The sequence below is a fragment of the Arachis stenosperma genome, chromosome 8, assembly GCF_014773155.1.
Source record: "Arachis stenosperma cultivar V10309 chromosome 8, arast.V10309.gnm1.PFL2, whole genome shotgun sequence".
NCBI lineage: Eukaryota > Viridiplantae > Streptophyta > Magnoliopsida > Fabales > Fabaceae > Arachis > Arachis stenosperma.
This window is the reverse complement of record NC_080384.1, coordinates 42837037-42857777: the sequence shown is the minus strand read 5'-3', so window position 1 is coordinate 42857777 and position 20741 is coordinate 42837037. Positions and strand designations below refer to the sequence as shown.

Genomic DNA, 20741 nt, shown 5'->3' with positions numbered 1-20741 from the left:
GAAAGATGTTTTCTCCTGGTCGGGTTCATACATCGGGATTTGGTTATATCCCGAGTAGGCGTCCATGAATGATAAGTATTGATACCCCGAGCTGGAGTCCACCAGGGTATCAATACTTGGTAGGGGATAAGGGTCCTTAGGACATGCCTTATTCAAGTCGGTATAGTCGACGCACATTCTCCATTTACCATTCTGTTTTTTGACTAGCACTACATTGGCTAGCCATGTTGGGTATTTGACCTCTCTAATAAAGCCGGCTTCGAGGAGCGCCTGTACTTGCTCTTCTACTATTAGGGCTCGCTCCGGGCCGAGCTTGCGTCTTCTTTGTTGTACAGGTCGGGACCCTGGGTAAACTGAGAGCTTGTGGGACATGAGCTCGGGATCAATCCCGGGCATGTCGGAAGCCTTCCATGCGAAGAGGTCAGAATTAGCTCTCAGGAGTTCACCCAACCTTTGTTTTAGGGTTTCCCCTAGGTTGGCTCCTATGTAAGTGTTTTTTCCTTCCTCCTCTCCGACTTGTATCTCCTCGGTTTTTCCTCCCGGTTGGGGTCGCAGCTCTTCTCTGGTCCTTATGCCGCCTAGCTCTATGGTGTGGACTTCTTTGCCCTTTCCTCTCAGATTTAGGCTTTCGTTGTAGCACTTTCTTGCCAATTTTTGATCTCCCCTCACCGTTGCTATTCCTCCTGGAGTCGGGAATTTCATGCAAAGGTGGGGAGTGGATACCACTGCTCCAAGGCGATTAAGGGTAGTCCTGCCAATTAAGGCATTGTAGGCTGACCCTTCATTGATGACTATGAAGTCTATGCTCAGAGTCCTTGATTTTTCCCCTTTTCCAAAAGTGGTGTGAAGGGGTAAGAATCCCAGTGGTTTTATTGGTGTATCCCCTAATCCATATAGGGTGTCGGGGTAGGCTCTCAACTCTTTTTCATCTAACCCTAGCTTGTCGAAGGCGGGCTTGAAAAGGATGTCCGCCGAGCTTCCTTGGTCTACTAAGGTTCTGTGGAGATGGGCATTGGCTAGGATCATAGTTATCACCACGGGATCATCGTGCCCGGGGATTATCCCTTGCCCATCTTCTTTTGTGAACGAGATAGTGGGGAGGTCGGATGTCTCTTCCCCGACTTGATAGACTCTTTTGAGATGTCTTTTGCGAGAGGATTTAGTGAGCCCTCCTCCCGCAAATCCTCCTGAGATCATATGGATATGTCTCTCTGGAGTCTGCGGTGGTGGATCTCTTCTATCCATATCATCTCGCTTTCTTTTTCCATGGGTGTCCGACCTTTCCATGAGATATCTATCAAGCCGACCTTCTCTAGCCAGCTTTTCTATCACATTTTTGAGGTCGTAACAGTCGTTGGTGGAGTGACCATATATTTTATGGTACTCGCAATAATCGCTGCGGCTTCCCCCTTTTTTGTTTTTAATAGGTCTTGGGGGTGGCAGCCTTTCGGTGTGGCAAATCTCTCTGTATACATCCACTATAGAAGTTTTTAGAGGAGTATAAGAGTGATATTTCCTGGGCCTATCGAGACCGAGTTCTTCCTTCTTCTTGACTTCCCTTTCCCTCTCCTTAGATAAGGGAGGGGGTCCAGGTCGCCAACTCAGGTCTCTTAATTTTGCATTCTCTTCCATGTTGATGTACTTTTCAGCCCTTTCTTGTACATCACTTAGAGAAACGGGGTGTCTTTTAGATATGGATTGTGAGAAGGGACCTTCTCTGAGCCCATTGACTAGCCCCATTATGACTGCCTCTGTGGGCAGGTCTTGGATCTCCAAACATGCCTTATTGAACCTTTCCATATAGGCTCGTAAAGACTCTCCGACCTCCTGTTTTATTCTCAGGAGGCTCGGTGCATATTTTACTTTATCTTTCTGAATTGAGAACCTCATCAAAAACTTCCTTGAGAGGTCTTCAAAGCTAGTGATTGATCTCGGGGGGAGGCTATCGAACCACTTCATCGCTGCTTTCGATAAAGTGGTCGGGAAAGCCTTGCATCTCGTAGCGTCGGAGGCATCAGCTAGATACATCCGACTTTTAAAGTTACTTAGGTGATGCTTAGGATCTGTGGTTCCATCATAGAGGTCCATATCAGGGCTTTTAAAGTTTCTCGGAACTTTTGCCCTCATTATGTCCTCGCTGAAAGGATCTTCTCCACCCGAGAGTTGGTCTTCTTGTTCGTCGCGGGAGTGGTGACCCTTGAGGGAGGATTCCAGCTGTAAGAGTTTTCTTTCTAACTCTTTTCGCCGCTCCATCTCCTCTTTGAGATACCTTTCGGTTTCCTTCTGTTTCTCCCGCTCTTGCTCCAATTGTTCCAGGCGGCTATGGACTAATCCTATTAATTCAGCTACGTGGGATGGTCCGCCTTTTTCTGATTCACGCCCATCTGAGGAATTTACCTTCGGATTCTTCACTCCGGAGGTACCCTCTCTGTGTTGGTTGTTATCTTCCTGGTGTTGGGCCAGGTCTTCATTGTCATTTCCCATGTCTAGATTCTCTTGTTCAGAATCTGTTTCCACATGGCCTTCTTCGTGGGATCTATCCGCCATCGATGGATGATCTCTCGGGTCCTCGGCAACGGCGCCAATGTTACGGTGGGTAACCGGAGATTAAATAGATGGATGGCGTTGGGTGGCCGAAACGTATGAAGGAGGAGGACTCCGGATGGATCTGCAACTCGGGAGGCTCCGTCCGACTTGTTCGCGTGGATGAATGGGGGGTGGTACCTGCAAAGACACTTCGATGCCTAAGTTAGCAAGAGTGTGAGCAGGTCTAGAGAGTATTGGGCTTAGAGATACCTGAGGGGTGTCAGTGTATTTATAGTGGTGAGCCAATAACCACCGTTGGAGTAGTGCCGTATCTTTAGGGTGTTAACCGTCCCCATTATCTTGGGGAGGTTAAGATATGGCTTTATGAAGCGGTTAGAGAGATTTTAGGGGCGGTTACTCATTTGAATGAGTGTTTATCTGCCAGCTAGTCTCACATCCGACTTCTTCAGACCAAGTCGTGGTTGATACCGACTACTTACGTGGAGGTCGGTACTTAGCTAGGCTTAATCCTTCAGATTAGGCCTTTTAGTTGGACCTGGGCCTTTGCGTTGGGCCAGGGTATGAACAATATATATATATATATATATATATATATATATATATATAGAGAGAGAGAGAGAGAGAGAGAGAGAATTATTTAACAAAATTAATATATATAAATAAAAAATTTATTCTAATTTTTAAAAATTACACATGAATTCTTTTTTTCTCTCAAATAAATTTATTCTAATTATATTACAATTAGCTCATGAATAATGTATGATTATATTAATTTAAGAAAATATCTTCATTATAATTATATCAAATCAATATTTAATGCGTAATTAAATTACTTATCAATCATCGATATTTTTAATCATTCTAATTATATCAATTGATATAGTTCTAATTTTCATTCAAGTGCAATAATTTTATTAGGAGATAGTTAATGCAAACATTAATCGTGACCAATTTAATTTGATAATAATAACAACAACAACAACAACAATAATAATAAGGTCTACATGGTACATGCATTATATTTTAAAAAGGTAAAATATATTTTTAAAAAAAATTAGGGTACCAATAATCAATTGTGATTAATATCAATATCAATAATTAATTCTTATTATTTTTGTACTACTAAAGGCTATATATAGTATTTTTTTAATAGAATAAAAAAGGTTGTGATTCATAACATTTTCGTAAAATTATATTGTATGGACACAAAATTAATTAGATAACAAATTAAATTTTAATTAATATATTTTATTTTCTGCTCATATTTTTTTATTAATTATTTTATTTTTTATAATTACAGTAAATATTGAATGTAAAAAAGAAAAAAATAATAATATTAAATGTTATCTATTTTATTTATTTAGAGTCATAATTAAATTTGATATAATTATAGCAAGTATCTAGAATTAATAATAACATGATACTATAATTTTAAGTTGTATAATATAATAAAAAAAAATGTAGCAATTTATGTATGCTTCCTATATAGCAATAATATTATATATATTTATATCTCCTCTTTTGGCTCTTTCCTAAACATATTGGCATATAATTAATATCGATAATATATATTGAGTAAGTATCTAAATTATCATAAAGCAAGTATCTCCATTGAAAATATTTGCTAATTATTATCATGTATAATTAGTATATATATATATATATATATATATATATATATATATAAGGATTAATAGTGAATTATTACAATTATTTATCATCTAGAAAATTCGTACCTCATACATAGATCTTCTTTTATTTATTATTTCTCATATCTAAGGGCTACTAACTATGATTCTATTAACAATATTATCTATGGTAGATTATGTAATGAAAAAGTTTGAAAAATAAAGACAAGAATTATAAGGTTATGGAAAGTCCCATCCAAATTTGACAAGAACAAGACGACCTACTTAGAAATGATTCTCATAGATGATAAGGTAAGTTGATTATTTTTCATGATTCTTTCAAGTAATGCTAGGTCCATTTTATAAATATTTTTTGTTCATATTTTAAGTTTATTTGATAAGTAAACCCTTGCACGAATCAAAGACAGTGCAATTTTAAAGATTTATAAGTGATAATAGCCTTTATTTTAATTTGTTTTATATTGTGATAATAGCCAATATATTTGTTGGTGGATTTGACTATTATTATATTATATTTATGATCACATTCAGTATATATGTCTGATTTATTGAAAAAAATAGATTATTAAAACTGATTAATAACTATTTTAGAGTTAATCTAATTAACACTAGATTAAAAAAAAATCAAACAATACATAACATATTATTTTTTTATTAATCAAATTATTATAATTCAAATTAATTTTAAAAATAATTTAAAATTATAATTTCAATCTTATCACGTGCATGGCACGGGTAATTAAACTTGTTTAATATACTAAAATTGAGTTTTCTCCCAACTAATAAAAGTGAGATGTCAATTTCTTATAAATCTATTTTTTCTCCAAAATGAATGCATTTAATTAATAGTACATAATTATACTAATTTAGGAAAATATATTTATTATCTACTTAATATACTAAAACTGGGTTTTCCTCCAACTACTAAAGGTGACGTGTCGATCTCTCATGCCTCCATTTTCCCTCCAAAGCGAATAATTTTTTTTTCTATTCTAAATTATTTTATTGTAATTATATTATAATTAATACTAAATGAATAATATATAATTATACTAATTTAGCAACATATCTTCATTATAATTATATCAAATCAATATTTAATGCACTATTAAACTACTTATCAATTATCAATTAAAAATATTTTTAATAATTTTAATGATAATAATAATATCAATAATAGTAATAATAATAATAATAAATCTTTGTTACCCGATTCATATATATCAAATAATTTTTCTAAATTATTTTATAAAAAATATCTTTAATATAATTATTTTGTATTTAATATTTATGAATAATATATAATTATACTATATCTTCATTATAATTGTATTAAATCAAAATTTAATGCACTATTAAACTACTTATCAATTATCAATTAAAAATACTTTTATTCATTTTAATGATAATAATAATATCAATAATAGTAATACTAATAATAAAAAATCTTTGTTACCCGTGATATGATGAAATTAATATATAATTATACTAATTTAGGAACATATATTCATTACAATTGTATCAAATTAATATTTAATGCATTATTAAAAAATTACCTTAATAATAGGTAATTTACATATTTATTTTTGTTTTACTAAAGTCTATATATAGTGTTTTTTTGTGGTACATGAATCTAAATTTGAGAGTCAATTCATAATTTTATATTTAGTGTTTTTTTTTACTACTTCATAGAATAAGAATGTATTCTTCATTTTTTTATTGAAGTTGATCCTTTTAAGGTACAATTTATCATTTTTTATAATATTTTTCATATAATCATTCTATTATATTATTCTTTTGATAATTTTTTATTTGTTGTTACTCTAAGTTATTCTTATCGTCTAATATTCCAGTTCGATTGTATTTTTCCACAATCATTTACAATACATCACATCCATGGAATACCTCATCGAGTTGTCTTCACTGATTCGGGTTCCAACTACATGGATGTAAGCGTTCAAAGAAGAGGCAATAGTCTCTACTTTACCGAAGGATGGTTGGATCTACTCACCTATTATGACTAACCCAATGGAATGTGGTTAAAGTTAGATTTCTTAGGAGGAGCTCGATTTTTTATTGAGGAATTGCATCCACGGAACTTTATAGGGCAAGTTCAAGTTTCATCCCCTCCATGTTTTTCACGTCTACCCGAAAATCTTCGAAGTGGAGCATATAATGAAATTGAATTCCCTCGGTTTCAGTTCAGTTTTGCTAAATTCGTGACAAATTTAGATATGCAATTTCAACGATTGGTAATATATTTAAATTTTCTTAGTTTAAGTCGTTCATTATTAGAATAATTTTTTAACATATTTTGATTTTTTTCAGAAATTACCAACTTTCTTTTGCATGCATGCAATATCATTGAGGGGAATAAGAGTTAGTTTGGTTTCTCGGTGTGGCAATTCTATACCTTGCTGCATTGCATGGATAGCGGATGATAAAGCTTATCTAATAAGAGGATGGTCTGATTTTGCACGAATTCTAAATATTGAAACTTACGATGTTATTTCAGTTGGTTGTCGTTACAAGAATGATTCTATACTATACGTGACTAAGGACTATAATAGATTCAATATTATTTAGGTAAGTTGGTTTTACTATTAGTATTTGATTAAATTATAATTATAAAATTTTAAATTATTGCCTCAATTTATATATTACGATTATTTTTTTGTGGATGTGCTATTTTTAAATAATTTAATAAAATGAAGTAGTGTCAGATATTATTAGGTTTATTTTTATCCTTTATTTCTTTATTTGTATTTTCATTATATTTGACAAAAAAATGAACCTACACATATATTGAATCGTTGACCTAAAGACAATTTATTTACCAATAAAAATATATTTTATGTATAATTGGAATAAACTTTATTTGCCAATAATCAGTGGATAAAATTAAAATTACACCCGTGTCATATAATTATAATTGATTAATTGGTATAAAATGAAATTATACCCGTGCCATGAGTAATAATATAAATAATTATATATTAATAAAATATAATTTAAAATAATTTATAAACAATTATCTTAACAAAAATAATTATTTAATAATTGATTTAAAAATCAATGCAAAAAATAATTATTAATAATAGTATTATTAATTGGGTAAATAATATAATTTCAATTTATTACTTGATATATAAATAATATATGGAAATCTATTGAGTAAATCAATGATTTTGTACCTTAATAATTTGACATTTATTACTCAATTAACCAATTAATTGAATTAGTAATAACAATTTCCAATTTCAAATTTTGTATATTAAGTAGTTATTAAAAACTGGGTAATAACGATTTACACGAAAAAATCATTGATAAATTTAATTAACCATATAAAAGATAATATACTAACAGTTTTAGTATATTATTTATGGCAAGTGAAATTATTTTCTCGTATTTTCTATTAAAATTGAAATTAGTAATAGTTTAAAAAAATATTTATTAATAAAATTACTAATAGTCACATTTTTATACACAGGATATATGTTTTCTATATATTATTTAAAAAATATAATGAAACATGAATAATGAATGGGTATGTTATTTCTTCGACTAGCTAATTAATACAAAATCGAGTACCCTTTTTTATTCGATTGAGGTCATATTCTATTTGGTGAAAGTTTCAATACCTTAATTAAATTCTATCTTTGTGCCTTAATTTATACAGGTAGTAATATGTTACATATTATTTGGTATATCTAAATAGTTATTTCTCATAGCGGAGATGTAAAAAATCATATTAAGGTTTATTGCCAAATAATTAGTGGATGAATAATAGTAGATTATATCATTTTGAAAAAGTATTCTTCTTTTATATACACATAAAATTTATTAAATTATTTCTCTTCTATATAATAATTTTATTTCTCTTCTATTTATATTTCTTTCCTTCAATATTTTATTGGTTCTTATTTTTCTAAATTTTATTTTAATTTATGTATTTGTTCTTACTATACCTATTTTTTTATTTATGTGTAATATACATTCTTATATATGTTATAGAAATATGATTTGATTCCATTAACTTGCCAAATTTTTTTAAAAAATCTAAAGCTAAAGTACAAAAATATATTTATAGATATTTTACTTTAATTTTTTAACTAAAAAATATAATATTTTTTGTGATATTTGTTGGAATTTTAAGTTAAATATGAATATTAATTTTTGAAATAGAATAAATATATTTTAAATTTTTTGCATCTAAAAATAATATTCTATCAATGTTAGAATTATTTAAATGGATAAGTAATAGTGAATATAGAATTATTGAGGATGGATAGAACTAAGTATATTTTTTTATTGAAAATACTAATTTAAAAATATTATACTAAATTCTCAATAGTCAACCTCTCATTGAACCATTGTATTATCAAAAAAATTTTCATAAAATAGTTTTAGGTGTATAATTTTTGTAAAAATTTAATATTTAAAATAATAAAAATATAATTTCATACACATAGTATAATATTTAAAATAACAAAAAATATTTATAAAGACTTTTTTTTAACATGACTAAATATTATTTTTTATACATATTTTTAAACAATTATTTTACTTTTTATTATCTCATATTTAATTGTCAAATCTACTTATTATTATTTTTATAGTATAAATAAATTTTTTAACCAAAATAATTACAGTATATTAATACATAGATAATATATATTTTATCTTAAACAATTTTTAAAAAATCACTAATAATTTAAGTTATATTTAATTAGAAAACTAAGTTTTAATTTAATTATTAATTAATTAACTAATATAATATAATTAATTATCACTTTTTTTGAGTGTATTTATTTATTTTTCGTACTAAATCAAATTTAACAATATAATTATTATGTGTTAAGTTTAACAAAATACTTTTTAACATAAAATACAAAAGAACTATTTATATTTTATTTTGAGACAAATATAATGTAATAAGTGGTATATATGTATATAAGTATTAATTTTTTTTTTAAAAAAATTGTGGGGGCAAATGCCCCCTCTATATTAAACGTGGGTCCGTCCCTGCCTGTGAAGGAAGATGGGAGTTGTGAATAGGTAGGCGGCGATGGACTCAGCAACAACATGACGCGAGCTATGCGGTTTTTTTTGTGAAGAAGTCGAAAAGAAAAAAATTTTGGGTGAGGATGACTGAGTTTATCTTGCATGGCTATAGAGTATAGACAGAAGCTATAAATCATCTGTGATGTAAGATAAATCCTAATTCCTAAAAAGTATTTATATGTATATATTCGGGGCGGATACACCCTAAACCCGACCATATACCCTGTCTTGAGCAAAATCTGTCCCGACTTGGGTCAAGTTAATACTCTTTCTATCTGGGTATGAACGGGTAGGGTACCCGCGTATTCGGAAACTCCTGCTAAGTCTAACCACGTATTGATACTCCATTTATTAAGAGTTTAACGCTAGCCAATGCATTGCTATATACACAAGGCGAGATTCTAACTCCTAATAGTTGTTTAAGCGGACGAGTGAGATCATCACTTAACAAACTCAAATTGATTAAGATAAATACTAATTATTTTAACATTTTAATATTAAAAATTTTGAGAGTTTAATTTTAATTATAATTTTATAAAATATTTATAATAAAAATTACTATATATATTATTTAATTTTTTAATAAAATTTTTAATATAATTTTATGTATTATCCCGTACAAGGTACGGGAACATACACTTAGGGGTGGCAAACGGGCCTAAACTCGCCGGGCCGGCCCGCGTAACCCGCAAAAAAATGCGGACTGGGCTGGAAAATCGGGACCGCCAAATAGCAAAAGCCCGTCTAACCCGCACCGCTTAAACCGCGGGCTTTGGCGGGGCGGGGCGGGCTTCCCCACCGGGCTAAGGTTTTTTTTAGTGAGGGGGTATTTTTGCAATTTTTTCCCAAAACCTAACTTCTCCCTACCTAACTTACAAGAGTATGAAGATAAAAACTGAGTGTTTTGAATTATGTTTATGTTATTTTGGAGACAATATTTATAATTATGTTTTGGATTATGTTTATTTTGCTTTGTAGAGAATATTTATACTTATATTTTGAATGAAAATTTGGTTTATAATTATATTTATTAGATATTTATAATTACAAAGACTTTAATATTTGTGAATATAAAAAATATAATTTTTTATGCCATTAGAAATTATAAATTTATTAATATGGTTGTGAAATTATATATATTACTTAGTAGTTAATAATAAAAAAAAAGAGGAGCTTTGGCGGGCTTAGCCCGCCAGCCCGCCAACCCGTAGTTAGGCGGAGCGGACTAGGATTCTAGGACCGCCTCACTAGGCGGGGCGGGCCAGCCTGCCAAAGGGCGGGCTTCTGGCGGGACGGGGCGGGGCGGGGCGGGCTTCCCCGCTTGCCACCCCTACATACACTAGTTCTATTATATAAAAATCGAATTTTTACATTTAATAATAGAGTCGACGTAGCATGTTTTTTAGAGTGTTTCTTAATTTATTTTTTTAAACTCATTAAATACAATTTATTATAATAAATTAATTATATCAACTAATTGATTTAATTAGATATTTAAGTATCACACAATTTAAAATTATGTATATCAATTAATTGATTTGATTTTTATGATATATAAATTTAAGAATATATATATATATATATGAAGAAAACTTTTAAGTTTAAGAGGAGAGGGTCATTGCCCCTTCTTGTATATAAGGCTCTTGTTCCTTGATGCACTTATCCAAATTTCTCATTTTCATTTCTCAATTCTTTGTAATTTTATACATACTTTTTTTGCTCTTTCTTCATTCTCAAATATATAAAGACCCTCTTTCTTCATTCTCAAATGACCCTCGTATACTCTTGTTTTATTTTTGCTTAATGCGATTTTTGTTTTAACTATATCTTATATTCTTCTAATTTTTTTTATCTTATATTCTTCCAATTTTCAACATTGCTTTACAAAAACTACTCTTTAAAAAATTTCTTTACCTTATATTATACACTTGTATTCTACCCGTATGACTCTTTATCTCACTCTAATTCGGCTAGTTTCACTAAAACTTTCTTGTCATTGAAGAATAACTTCCATTAACTCCACATCTCATTTGCACTTTTATGTATTTCCCAGCTTGCTTCTTCATCTACCAGTCTCTAGAAGTTTCAGAAAATGACATGCTATGTATTAATTACTTGCATTCCTTTTCATGATTATTGTATAATTAACACGAGTTAAACATTAATTCCTTAGGTCATGCCATTTTACCTACAGACTATAACGTCCAGTTGAATAACCAACTTAATTAAGCTCCTTTTGATAAAATAATTTAAACAATAAATGACTATATTAAAAATAACTTATAAATAAGTTATTTTGTATTTGAATTTTTAATTCTAAACGTGCTTATTTTATAGAAATGTGATGAAAAGTAGAAATATTATGAGAGAAGTCATTTTTTTAACTTCTCTATAAACTCCTAAATAGCTTCTTAAAAAGTTGCAATTTGATTTTGAAAATTGCACCAAGACATTAATACTACTACTTTTCATAAGTCAAAAGTTAAAAAAAATTACTTCTAAAGTTTCCCAAAAGGACCCTAAGTATATTTTACAACATCTACATTCTTCTACTCTCCCTTATGGAGGTTATGGAGGATATACAAAGATGCAGAAGATAAGAAAATACAGACTGAATAACTAAGTAAATCCATTCCTGTGGAAATGGCTACCATTTTGCTTCTCTCAAACATTTTTACCAGAAGAATCATGACAATAACGTGCCCCACTTTTGTCTTCAGTTCGTCCAGTGAGCTAATTTTCATCCATTTAGGCCTCTCCTGAAAAAAGAGGGGACGAAAATATAAGCTATTATTGTTAGTGATCAAAACAGACAAAAAATGTTGATTAAAAGATGGACCTTTCAGAAGGCTTTGGAGGGGAAAAAAGGAAAGAGAAGGAAGCACTTATTCATAAGTTTAAAATATGAAAAGATGCGATCATGAGTTGCAAGGAAAATGAAAGAGGAAGCTTTGGAGGGGAAAAAAGGAAAGAGAAGGAAGCACTTATTCATAAGTTTAAAATAGATAAAGAGGAGGACGGCAAAATACTTATTATACCTTTTTACAGTTTTATCCTTTGCTAATATAACTTATTATTCTTGAAAGAGTATTATGTCAAGTAGATCCTTGAGAAATTTTGTGATGAACTTATAGGTTCCTAGGGGAGGAGAAAAAACAAAGTGCTTGAGACAATATTAGTCGGCGACTAGGATTCAATCAATGAACAAGCCAGAAAACATAGGATTCCGATTTCTATAATGATAATATGATATGTATTTCAATATTTCATTGAATTATACAGGGTAAATTACCGTTACACAACTGAGCAGGCGTTTGTTTTTGTTTTACTTAAATCATGGTAACAAATAACCTTGACAGTAGTGGCGAATCCAGAAATCTTACAAAGAAAAGGCCGGAAACAAAAAATTTAAAGTGCCATAATAAAATTGAAAGTTTTAATAAAAAAATAATTGTATATTTTAATATTATTTTAAACTAAAATTAATTTTAAAAAATTGATTTATATCAAAGTTTTTTTTTCATAAAATTCTAATTTTTATCCTTATTATAAAAGATATAGCATAAATAATATAAATTTGTTTCCCTAATACTTTTAGTATATGTATTTAAAATAAATTAGTGAATATAATATATAAGATATATTCATATTAATAAATAATTTATTTAATATATTCTGATTTTAATATCATAAAAAAATAAAATTTAATCTAATTTATTTTTATGTATATATTTTATTATTATATTCAATTAGGAATTATTATAAAAATTAAAGTATTTTTATATGATAATTGATGGAAGAATTACAAAAAAGAAAACAATTGCACGAAATGAGATTTAAACCCATGTTTTGGGCATAAAATGCCCCTTTTTAACCACTAAACTAATAGATGTATTATTGAAAGTTTTAGACATCATATAATATATTTTAAGTTTCGAAAATTCAGGGGGCCTGGCAACTAGTCCCCCCCCCCCCCCCCCCCTAAATCCGCCTCTGCTTGACAGGTAAGAGTAAAACAATAAGAAGCTGAAATAGATACTGCAATTTAATGCTCATAATATATGAAAATGCATGGTTGTTACTATAGTTTCAGATCAGAGGGCTTGAGAATACCTTCAAAACAAACATTCCAAACAAAGAGGATCCTACAAGAGCACGATCAACAGCAGGTTTCTCATGTGAAGATGTATTGCTTATGAACAATCCGTACAGTCCCATTCCAAATATCAGCATAACCGTACCAGCCAAATAAACATCTGCAGCAACAAGATTCATGCATTTCAATGGCGAAAAAGTGAAAAACAAAGAATGATTCAGTCCAAGTAGGGTACATAATCTTATAAGCAATCCAGAACAGGATCCGAAGCAAAAAATGGTGTGTTTACAAGTGAAAACATAAAATGATATATGCTATTTAAGCATTTGGGACCGTGCAGGTCAAACAAAATCTATATGTCTAATTCCTTTTTTTTTTTTCTTTTTTTGGTTTGAAAAGGAATATTTTCATATAATTATCAAACATGACATAGGTGTGACTTTGCAAAACCGTAATGTAGCCGTGTGAATTGTGATTTGAAAGTCATGGCTTTAAATTCTAAAAGCAGCATCCTGGTTGCATGGATAGCAGGATAACAACAACTAAATCATATCAGTGTTTGTCTCATTTATATTTAATCATGTTTATAAAATTGTAAATATTTTTCCCAATTTCTTTTCACAGTTAATCATTTCCTGGACCAAGTAACAGAATATTATAGAGTATGTCCAATAAGTCACTATGAAAAAAGGGTATATGTTAATTCTGATAGATGATGAATTACCAATTGCTTCAACCAGTCGCAGAACCATCTTTCCAGAGTGAACTCCTTTGACACAGCTTGACCAATAGACTTTGTATGCATCAATAATATAAATACAACCCTAAAATGGTAGAGGATAGTAAGATAGATACATGTAGGATCACTCGTGATATGAACCTAACAATATTCAAATGTTACAAACTAAACAATTTAATGGGTAGACTACCAAAGAGGTATCTGAACGAAAAAATGTACCCTAAAAGGTGGAAAGTTATTCGTGGCCTCCGAAAGATTATAGACTTTTGACAACATGATCTAACCATGAGTTACTTCAAGATAGTTGTTAAGAAGTATATTAATCCAATTATGACTATTTTGTCAAATGTCTGTAATCATTCGAGGTAAACACAAGAGATTTTTGGAGACAGAGATCGTACCAGGAAACAAATGCAGCCTAGAATCTTTTGGGTACTTATTTTAGTGGTCTAGTCCAATTTAATTATCAGAATAACGTACATAGGTAAACAAAGAAGTAGAGTTCTCCATCAGATAAACCAATAACATAAATAAAAGAGATAATCTCACAGCTGAGCTCAATAGTGTTTACATGAAAGGTGTTCAGAGACTATACGTTTAGGAAGCACAATAGTGAACCAGCCAATGAACCTCCAACAGCGAATAGTGCCAAGAAACGGAAGTCGAATATAAGCTGCTCAAAAAATGGAAAACCAGAAAGCTTCTAATTAGAGAAGAGAATGAATAACAAGTACTAGTTTATAACTAATTTCAACCAACTACCTCATATAACCCAAACCATAACCAGCAAGAACTCCATTAAGAAAAAAGAATCTTGAAAAGAAAATAAAGACAACCCCTTCTTCCTCATTGTGCGAGAGTGAGGATTGATTAAAAGTAAGTGCATCGCTGCATAGTAGATTGGGCAATGAATCCATGGAATATGCTATCAATTATCTATTATGACATTTATGTAACGGTGGATGAAAACATCTATGCATATTTAATTGAAATTATATAGATTCAATAGGAATCACAAGAAAAAGTTAAAATGCTCTATTCCAAATTCTATGCTCAACATTAATTACTATCACCCCTCACAGTTAACTAATTAACTACCTCTCTCACTTGTTTCTCTCCCCTAACTAAAAAATCATAGAAATTTTAACCGTAAATATCAGCACAGAAATCATTGGCTTGCAACTTCCATCCAAAATCAGCAAGAAAACTCGTTAATTTTAAAAACAAAATAAATGCTCCTCCGTCTTAATTAACTTTACAGTTTTAGACGTTCACCTAAAGGATAATTGAAATGTATTAGAATTATAAAACTTCAAAATTAATTTATAAAATGACTCGTACTTTATAACAATATATACTGAGCATATGTCAGAGATTGTAACTTCTTTATTCTGATTTCTAATACTTATACTATGACCTCTCGATTATTAAAGGATAAACTAATGGGTAGTGCTAGGGAGCCAATGGCCTAAGTGTACGGGCTAAATCTTTGGTCCATGAATAAAATGAACATCACTACCACGATAAATAAACATCTCATGTCATAAAATCACTCATCCCAAAAACTTAAGTTGATTTTGGGGTTCACCAAGGATCAAACTCCCAACCTTCTAGATCTAAAATTCTAATATCATATCATGAAACCACTCATCCCAAAAGTATAACCTGATAGGATAATATAACACTAATGATTATATCTCTAATACTTCCTAAACTTCTATTGTGCGCATTGTACGCTTAAGCCATTGGCTCCCTGTACTTTCCCTAAACTAATACCACATTTCTTATTATTTGACTACTAATACGCTAGTACCAATAACATGAATAATTACTCTCTTAGAAGATGTATATTTTGTATTGATACTATTATTGAGGATAATTATTTCATATATTTAATAGGAGAATGAATATGATGAATAATTACTCTCTTAAACGATGTATATTTTGCATTGACACTATTATTGAGGATGATTATAGTATACTGATAAGGCATATGAGTAAAACAACAAAACGTATACACTTGGCTAATTCAAAAGCCTAAATACTGAATTCTCTAAATTCTAATGATATAAAAATAAGATGTTAATCAAAATATTGACTAATACCCTTTCAATGTTAGACTCCGTAGATCGAAAAAACCTAACAGCAGGGTTGCCATTAGGGCTAGCGAATGCGTAATTGAAGACAGGGTCAGGTGGCCTAGACTCAACGAAAGGTGTTGAGGACGAAGTTGTTGTTGTAGCAGATGGAGCAATCGGTGATGATTGTGATGATGATGATGTTTTCGGTTCAGATGAAGAAGAAGAAGAGCCTACGGAAGCATTTGGACTTGAAACTCGACGGCGAAGAAATGAGTGGCTTCGGCGGATTGGTGCGGAGAGGGAAGGTGGAGAGGGAGAGATGAAGGTGCATGTGTAAAGAGCCATTAAGAATGGAAGAAGAAAGGAAACTCAAATTTAAAATAATGATCGTGAATAAAAAATAAAAAATGTAAGGTGCTAAGGGAGTATGTAATATTAATAATTTAATATAGAAATTATTCGGTACAAAAACATAAAAGGTACAAGATTTGATAAGATGCTAAGATGGTTGGTTAGGTGGTATCCACACACGTTACTCTCGTAGTCAGGCCGGTCAACTAAAAATATCAAGAGATTCTTAAATGTATTTTACGCTAATAATTTTGATAAGGTGCAAAGTATGACTTGGGTTGAATACCAGGGAAATATATTGTTCGAGGGGAGTGGAACTCTCCAGCGAATAAAAAATTGGATAGTGTACAGTATTTAATTTAACTATTTATTACTTTTTATTTATTTATTTTTGATTTCACTATTAAAATTAAAATTGAAAAATTACACTGTATTTTATCAAATGTTAAAAAAATTAGAGAGGATCTATTTCCATTGTTCGAGAATATCGGTGTTCATGGATCAAGTTGGTTCAGGAATGAAATTGGAATTAATTGAATTATAATTGATTTAGATTGGTTTAATTTTATATTTTTATGTGTATTTAAATCAAATCGAATTGACTAAGAATAGATTTGTTTGATTCCAATAATTAGATAATCGATAAAATAAAAATTAAAAATAAAATTAAAAAACGAGAATTTCTGTAAATATAAAAAATATGTAGCATTAATCATAGTTGTCAGAATTAAACCGGTGAGATTATTTGATCATTGAATTATTGGTTTAACTGGTGGGTCATTAGTCAAACCGGTTAATTCGGTATAATTAAATAATTATATAAAATTTAATTATTTTTTTATTATAAGTACTTTTATTTTATTTTTATAAAAATAATTATCATTTTCAAATTTTAATACTTTATTAATTAATTTATATTTATTGTATTATTATATTATTATAAGTAAAAACTTATAAACAGTTAATTTTCATGTGAAGTTGATATTTAAAAATAGTTAGATGATTTGACAAATTTAACTAAATATCATCTAACAATTTTCAATTATTAACTTCATATGAAGATAACTGCATGTGAGTCTTTACCTATTATTATATACTACAAGTATTTATTAAAAAATAATATTAATAGATATCATATAATCATAAAAAAATATAAATTATGGTTAATAATTTTTTTATTTTTTTAATATATATATATTTTTTAATAAAATTTATAGTTAAATAAAATATAATTGATTTAAAAATGAGTGACTTTAAAATTAAAATTAATTGAATATAAGTAAAATAAAAAATTGTTATATGTATTTATTAAAAATAATATTAATATATTATATAATTATGAAAAGAAAAAATAAATGAGTTTATAATTATTGTTAAATTAAAATATAATTAATTTAAGAATGAGTGAGTTTATAGCTAAAATTAAAATAAATTAAATAAAAATAAACTATATGATGAAAAATATCTATATATTATAATTCGCATATATATTAATGAAAATCAACATAGTTCAATGGGAAGGAAAGGTTTTGATCTTACAGAAGATAGGGGTTCTAACCCATATTACACATTTTAGATAATTTTGACTTTCAAACGATTTGATCAGATCGGTCTTATTGAATTTGATTGGTTCATTCCAATTTTATATCTTGCATAGTCTAAATATCAAACCGAACCGATACTAAATCCGGTTTATTGGTTTTTCGATCGAACTGATCAATAAATAAGTCAATAATATTTTTTTTTGTGACTCAGTCAATAATATTTTAATAATAAGTTAATAACAAGATATTCATAATAATTCAAATATATTAAAAATTAAGAATAAAAGTGCAATAGTAATAAGTCTTTATTTCATAATTCTTCATTCTATCAACTAAATATATTCAACAAAGGAGTTATGACTTTTAAAAAATAGTATATAATTAACCAGTGGCAATATATGAAATTGATTTGTTGAAAGTAATTATGTAAACAAATAATTAGTAAAAAATGTTAACTTCAATTTGTTGTTCAAAATTTTAAAATAAACAAATTGAATAAGACTTCAAAATTTGTCATTAACACGGATTTTAACAAGAACACTGAACTCAGAATTTTAAAACAAATGAATTTAAGAAAAAAATTTAAAACATTTTTTTTTTGTTGAGCTTTCTTTGCTTAAAAAAAAACCAATTGATAGAATATATATAAAAAAATTTAACACTTAACCTTAAAAAAATTGGATCCTTACCTCATCAGAGAAGATGATCGCCACAAAACAAAGGAGAGCGACGCTATTGATCATTGGACGACGCCGTTGACGACTACATGATGCACGATGGAGAGGACGTTGCTGCTAGCGAGGACGATGTTGCTGCAGTCTGCCTTGAGTGAGTCAGTGGCTGCCATGAGTGAGGGAGTGAAGAGCTTAACTAGAAGCCTTGAAGAAAAGTTGAACAAAAAGAAATTTGAAATTCACATCACACTCGAAACAATTAAGCGTAGTAGAAGAGATAGCAGCGTACAGAGAAGATAAGGTACATATATAGAGGGAGTTCCAAAAAAATACATGTAACAAGTTCCAGACTCGACCTACGAAGCAAAGGCCGGCCAAAGTATATATATATATATATATATATATATATATATATACAACCCAAAAGTTGATCAAAAGACAAAATATAAATCCTGTTTCTCTAAGTCAACCTTTAGGAGGGACAAAATATAAATTCTATACAAAAGTAGAGAATACTACATATATACATATACAAAATACAAAACATAATGTCCCAAGTAGATCTTCGCTCTCAAAGAGTCTCCAGCACGCTCAGCAAGGTGCTTCACATCTTGCATATGAAAAGCAACAGAATATGTTTGGAATGAGAACAAAAAATTCTCAGTATGGTAAAGGTGCCCGTATAAATAACAAATAATGTCCCGGAAAGCCAGAGACATTCCAAGACTACAACAACCCATATTCATATCCTAAAGTTTATTCTAAACCAGAAATATGTTGACTATATCTATGTGCCTCGGGCAAGGGCTGTGGCAGTCTCCTGCTTGTCGAGGTAGCAGTGCCGGCGTAGAGGCCGAGGCAGTCTCCCGCTCACATAACCTTTCTGTCGTCAGAGTGAACTTGGGCACTATAACCCGAAAGAGTGTGCCAGGCACTATAACTCACGGGGTGCATGATAAAGTGCTGGGCACTAAAGAGAGTGAGTAGGGCACTATAACCCTGGTCGTGGTAGAAAGGCGACATCCCGAGGATGTGTTGGGTTGGCATTTTGAACCGACAAGTGATATCATGAGCCAAATATGATAGACATTCATCATATGCATCTTTTACCTGATTGCTTGCTTTGATTACTTGAGTTATGCCTAATTGAATAATATGTCTGAATTCTAGTTGGCTTACTTGTTATACCTGAATATTATTTGTGTTTTACTGGTGTGGAAGAGGATCGGGAGGCAGTGGCGAGGGGATTGCACGGAGATTAGGTTGGTGAAAACTGTGGGATACAGCGGTGTGATTAGTATTAGTTATAAATCCTTCTAAGTTTAGGTAACACTGTTTATGGTGCTTGGTCTAAATTATTTATTTTTATTAAGCTTGAATATCTGTGATGCAAAGTTCTAGGATTGCCTTTGGCATCTCGGAACCTTATATCTTATATATTGGGCACTGTTACCATATTGAGAACCTCCAGTTCTCATACCATATGTTGTTGTTTTTCAGATGCAGGTCGCAATCCATCTCGGTGAGTTTGCGGATGGTGACAGAGCGGAGGATCTTTTGTTATCTTTGTGTTTTGGTTATTATGTTGTAGTATCCTCACTTTTGTTACTAAACTCTGTTGCCTTAGAGGCTTACTTTGAGAGATAAGTTGTATAAGTTGTTTTAACTCAAAAACTATGTATTTTCTGTATGTAACTAGTCGGTCCAAATTCCGCAGGCTACGACTAGAGTTCTTTTGTTTACCATACTTATATATATATATATCTTGACTATTATTATATTAAGTCTCATGTATCTCGCGCCTTTATATTTTAGTTGTCGTGTGTAAACGCTTCACGTTTTGTAAAATCCGTTTTATGCGATTTTGAGCTTTTATTTCTTCATCGGGCTTCTAGTATTACTACTTCCTTCTATATTTATTACTGTATGAGTCTTAGAACTGTCGTGATGCTTTGTTATTATTCACTTTACGACTAAAGGTAAGGCTTAAGGTAAC

The 20741-nt window shown here is 30.2% G+C and overlaps 1 protein-coding gene across 1 annotated transcript; it reads right to left on the bottom strand.

The window, feature by feature from the left end:
- Positions 1 to 11664: 11664 nt before the first annotated feature.
- LOC130946318 (uncharacterized) lies at positions 11665 to 16604 on the bottom strand. Its single transcript, XM_057875001.1, has 5 exons — positions 16201 to 16604; positions 14691 to 14768; positions 14081 to 14180; positions 13374 to 13516; positions 11665 to 12019 (listed from the first exon to the last, which is right to left on the bottom strand). Exons 1-5 carry the CDS (start codon positions 16519 to 16521, stop codon positions 11810 to 11812), a joined length of 852 nt encoding a protein of 283 aa, XP_057730984.1. The 5' UTR covers positions 16522 to 16604; the 3' UTR covers positions 11665 to 11809.
- Positions 16605 to 20741: the final 4137 nt, after the last annotated feature.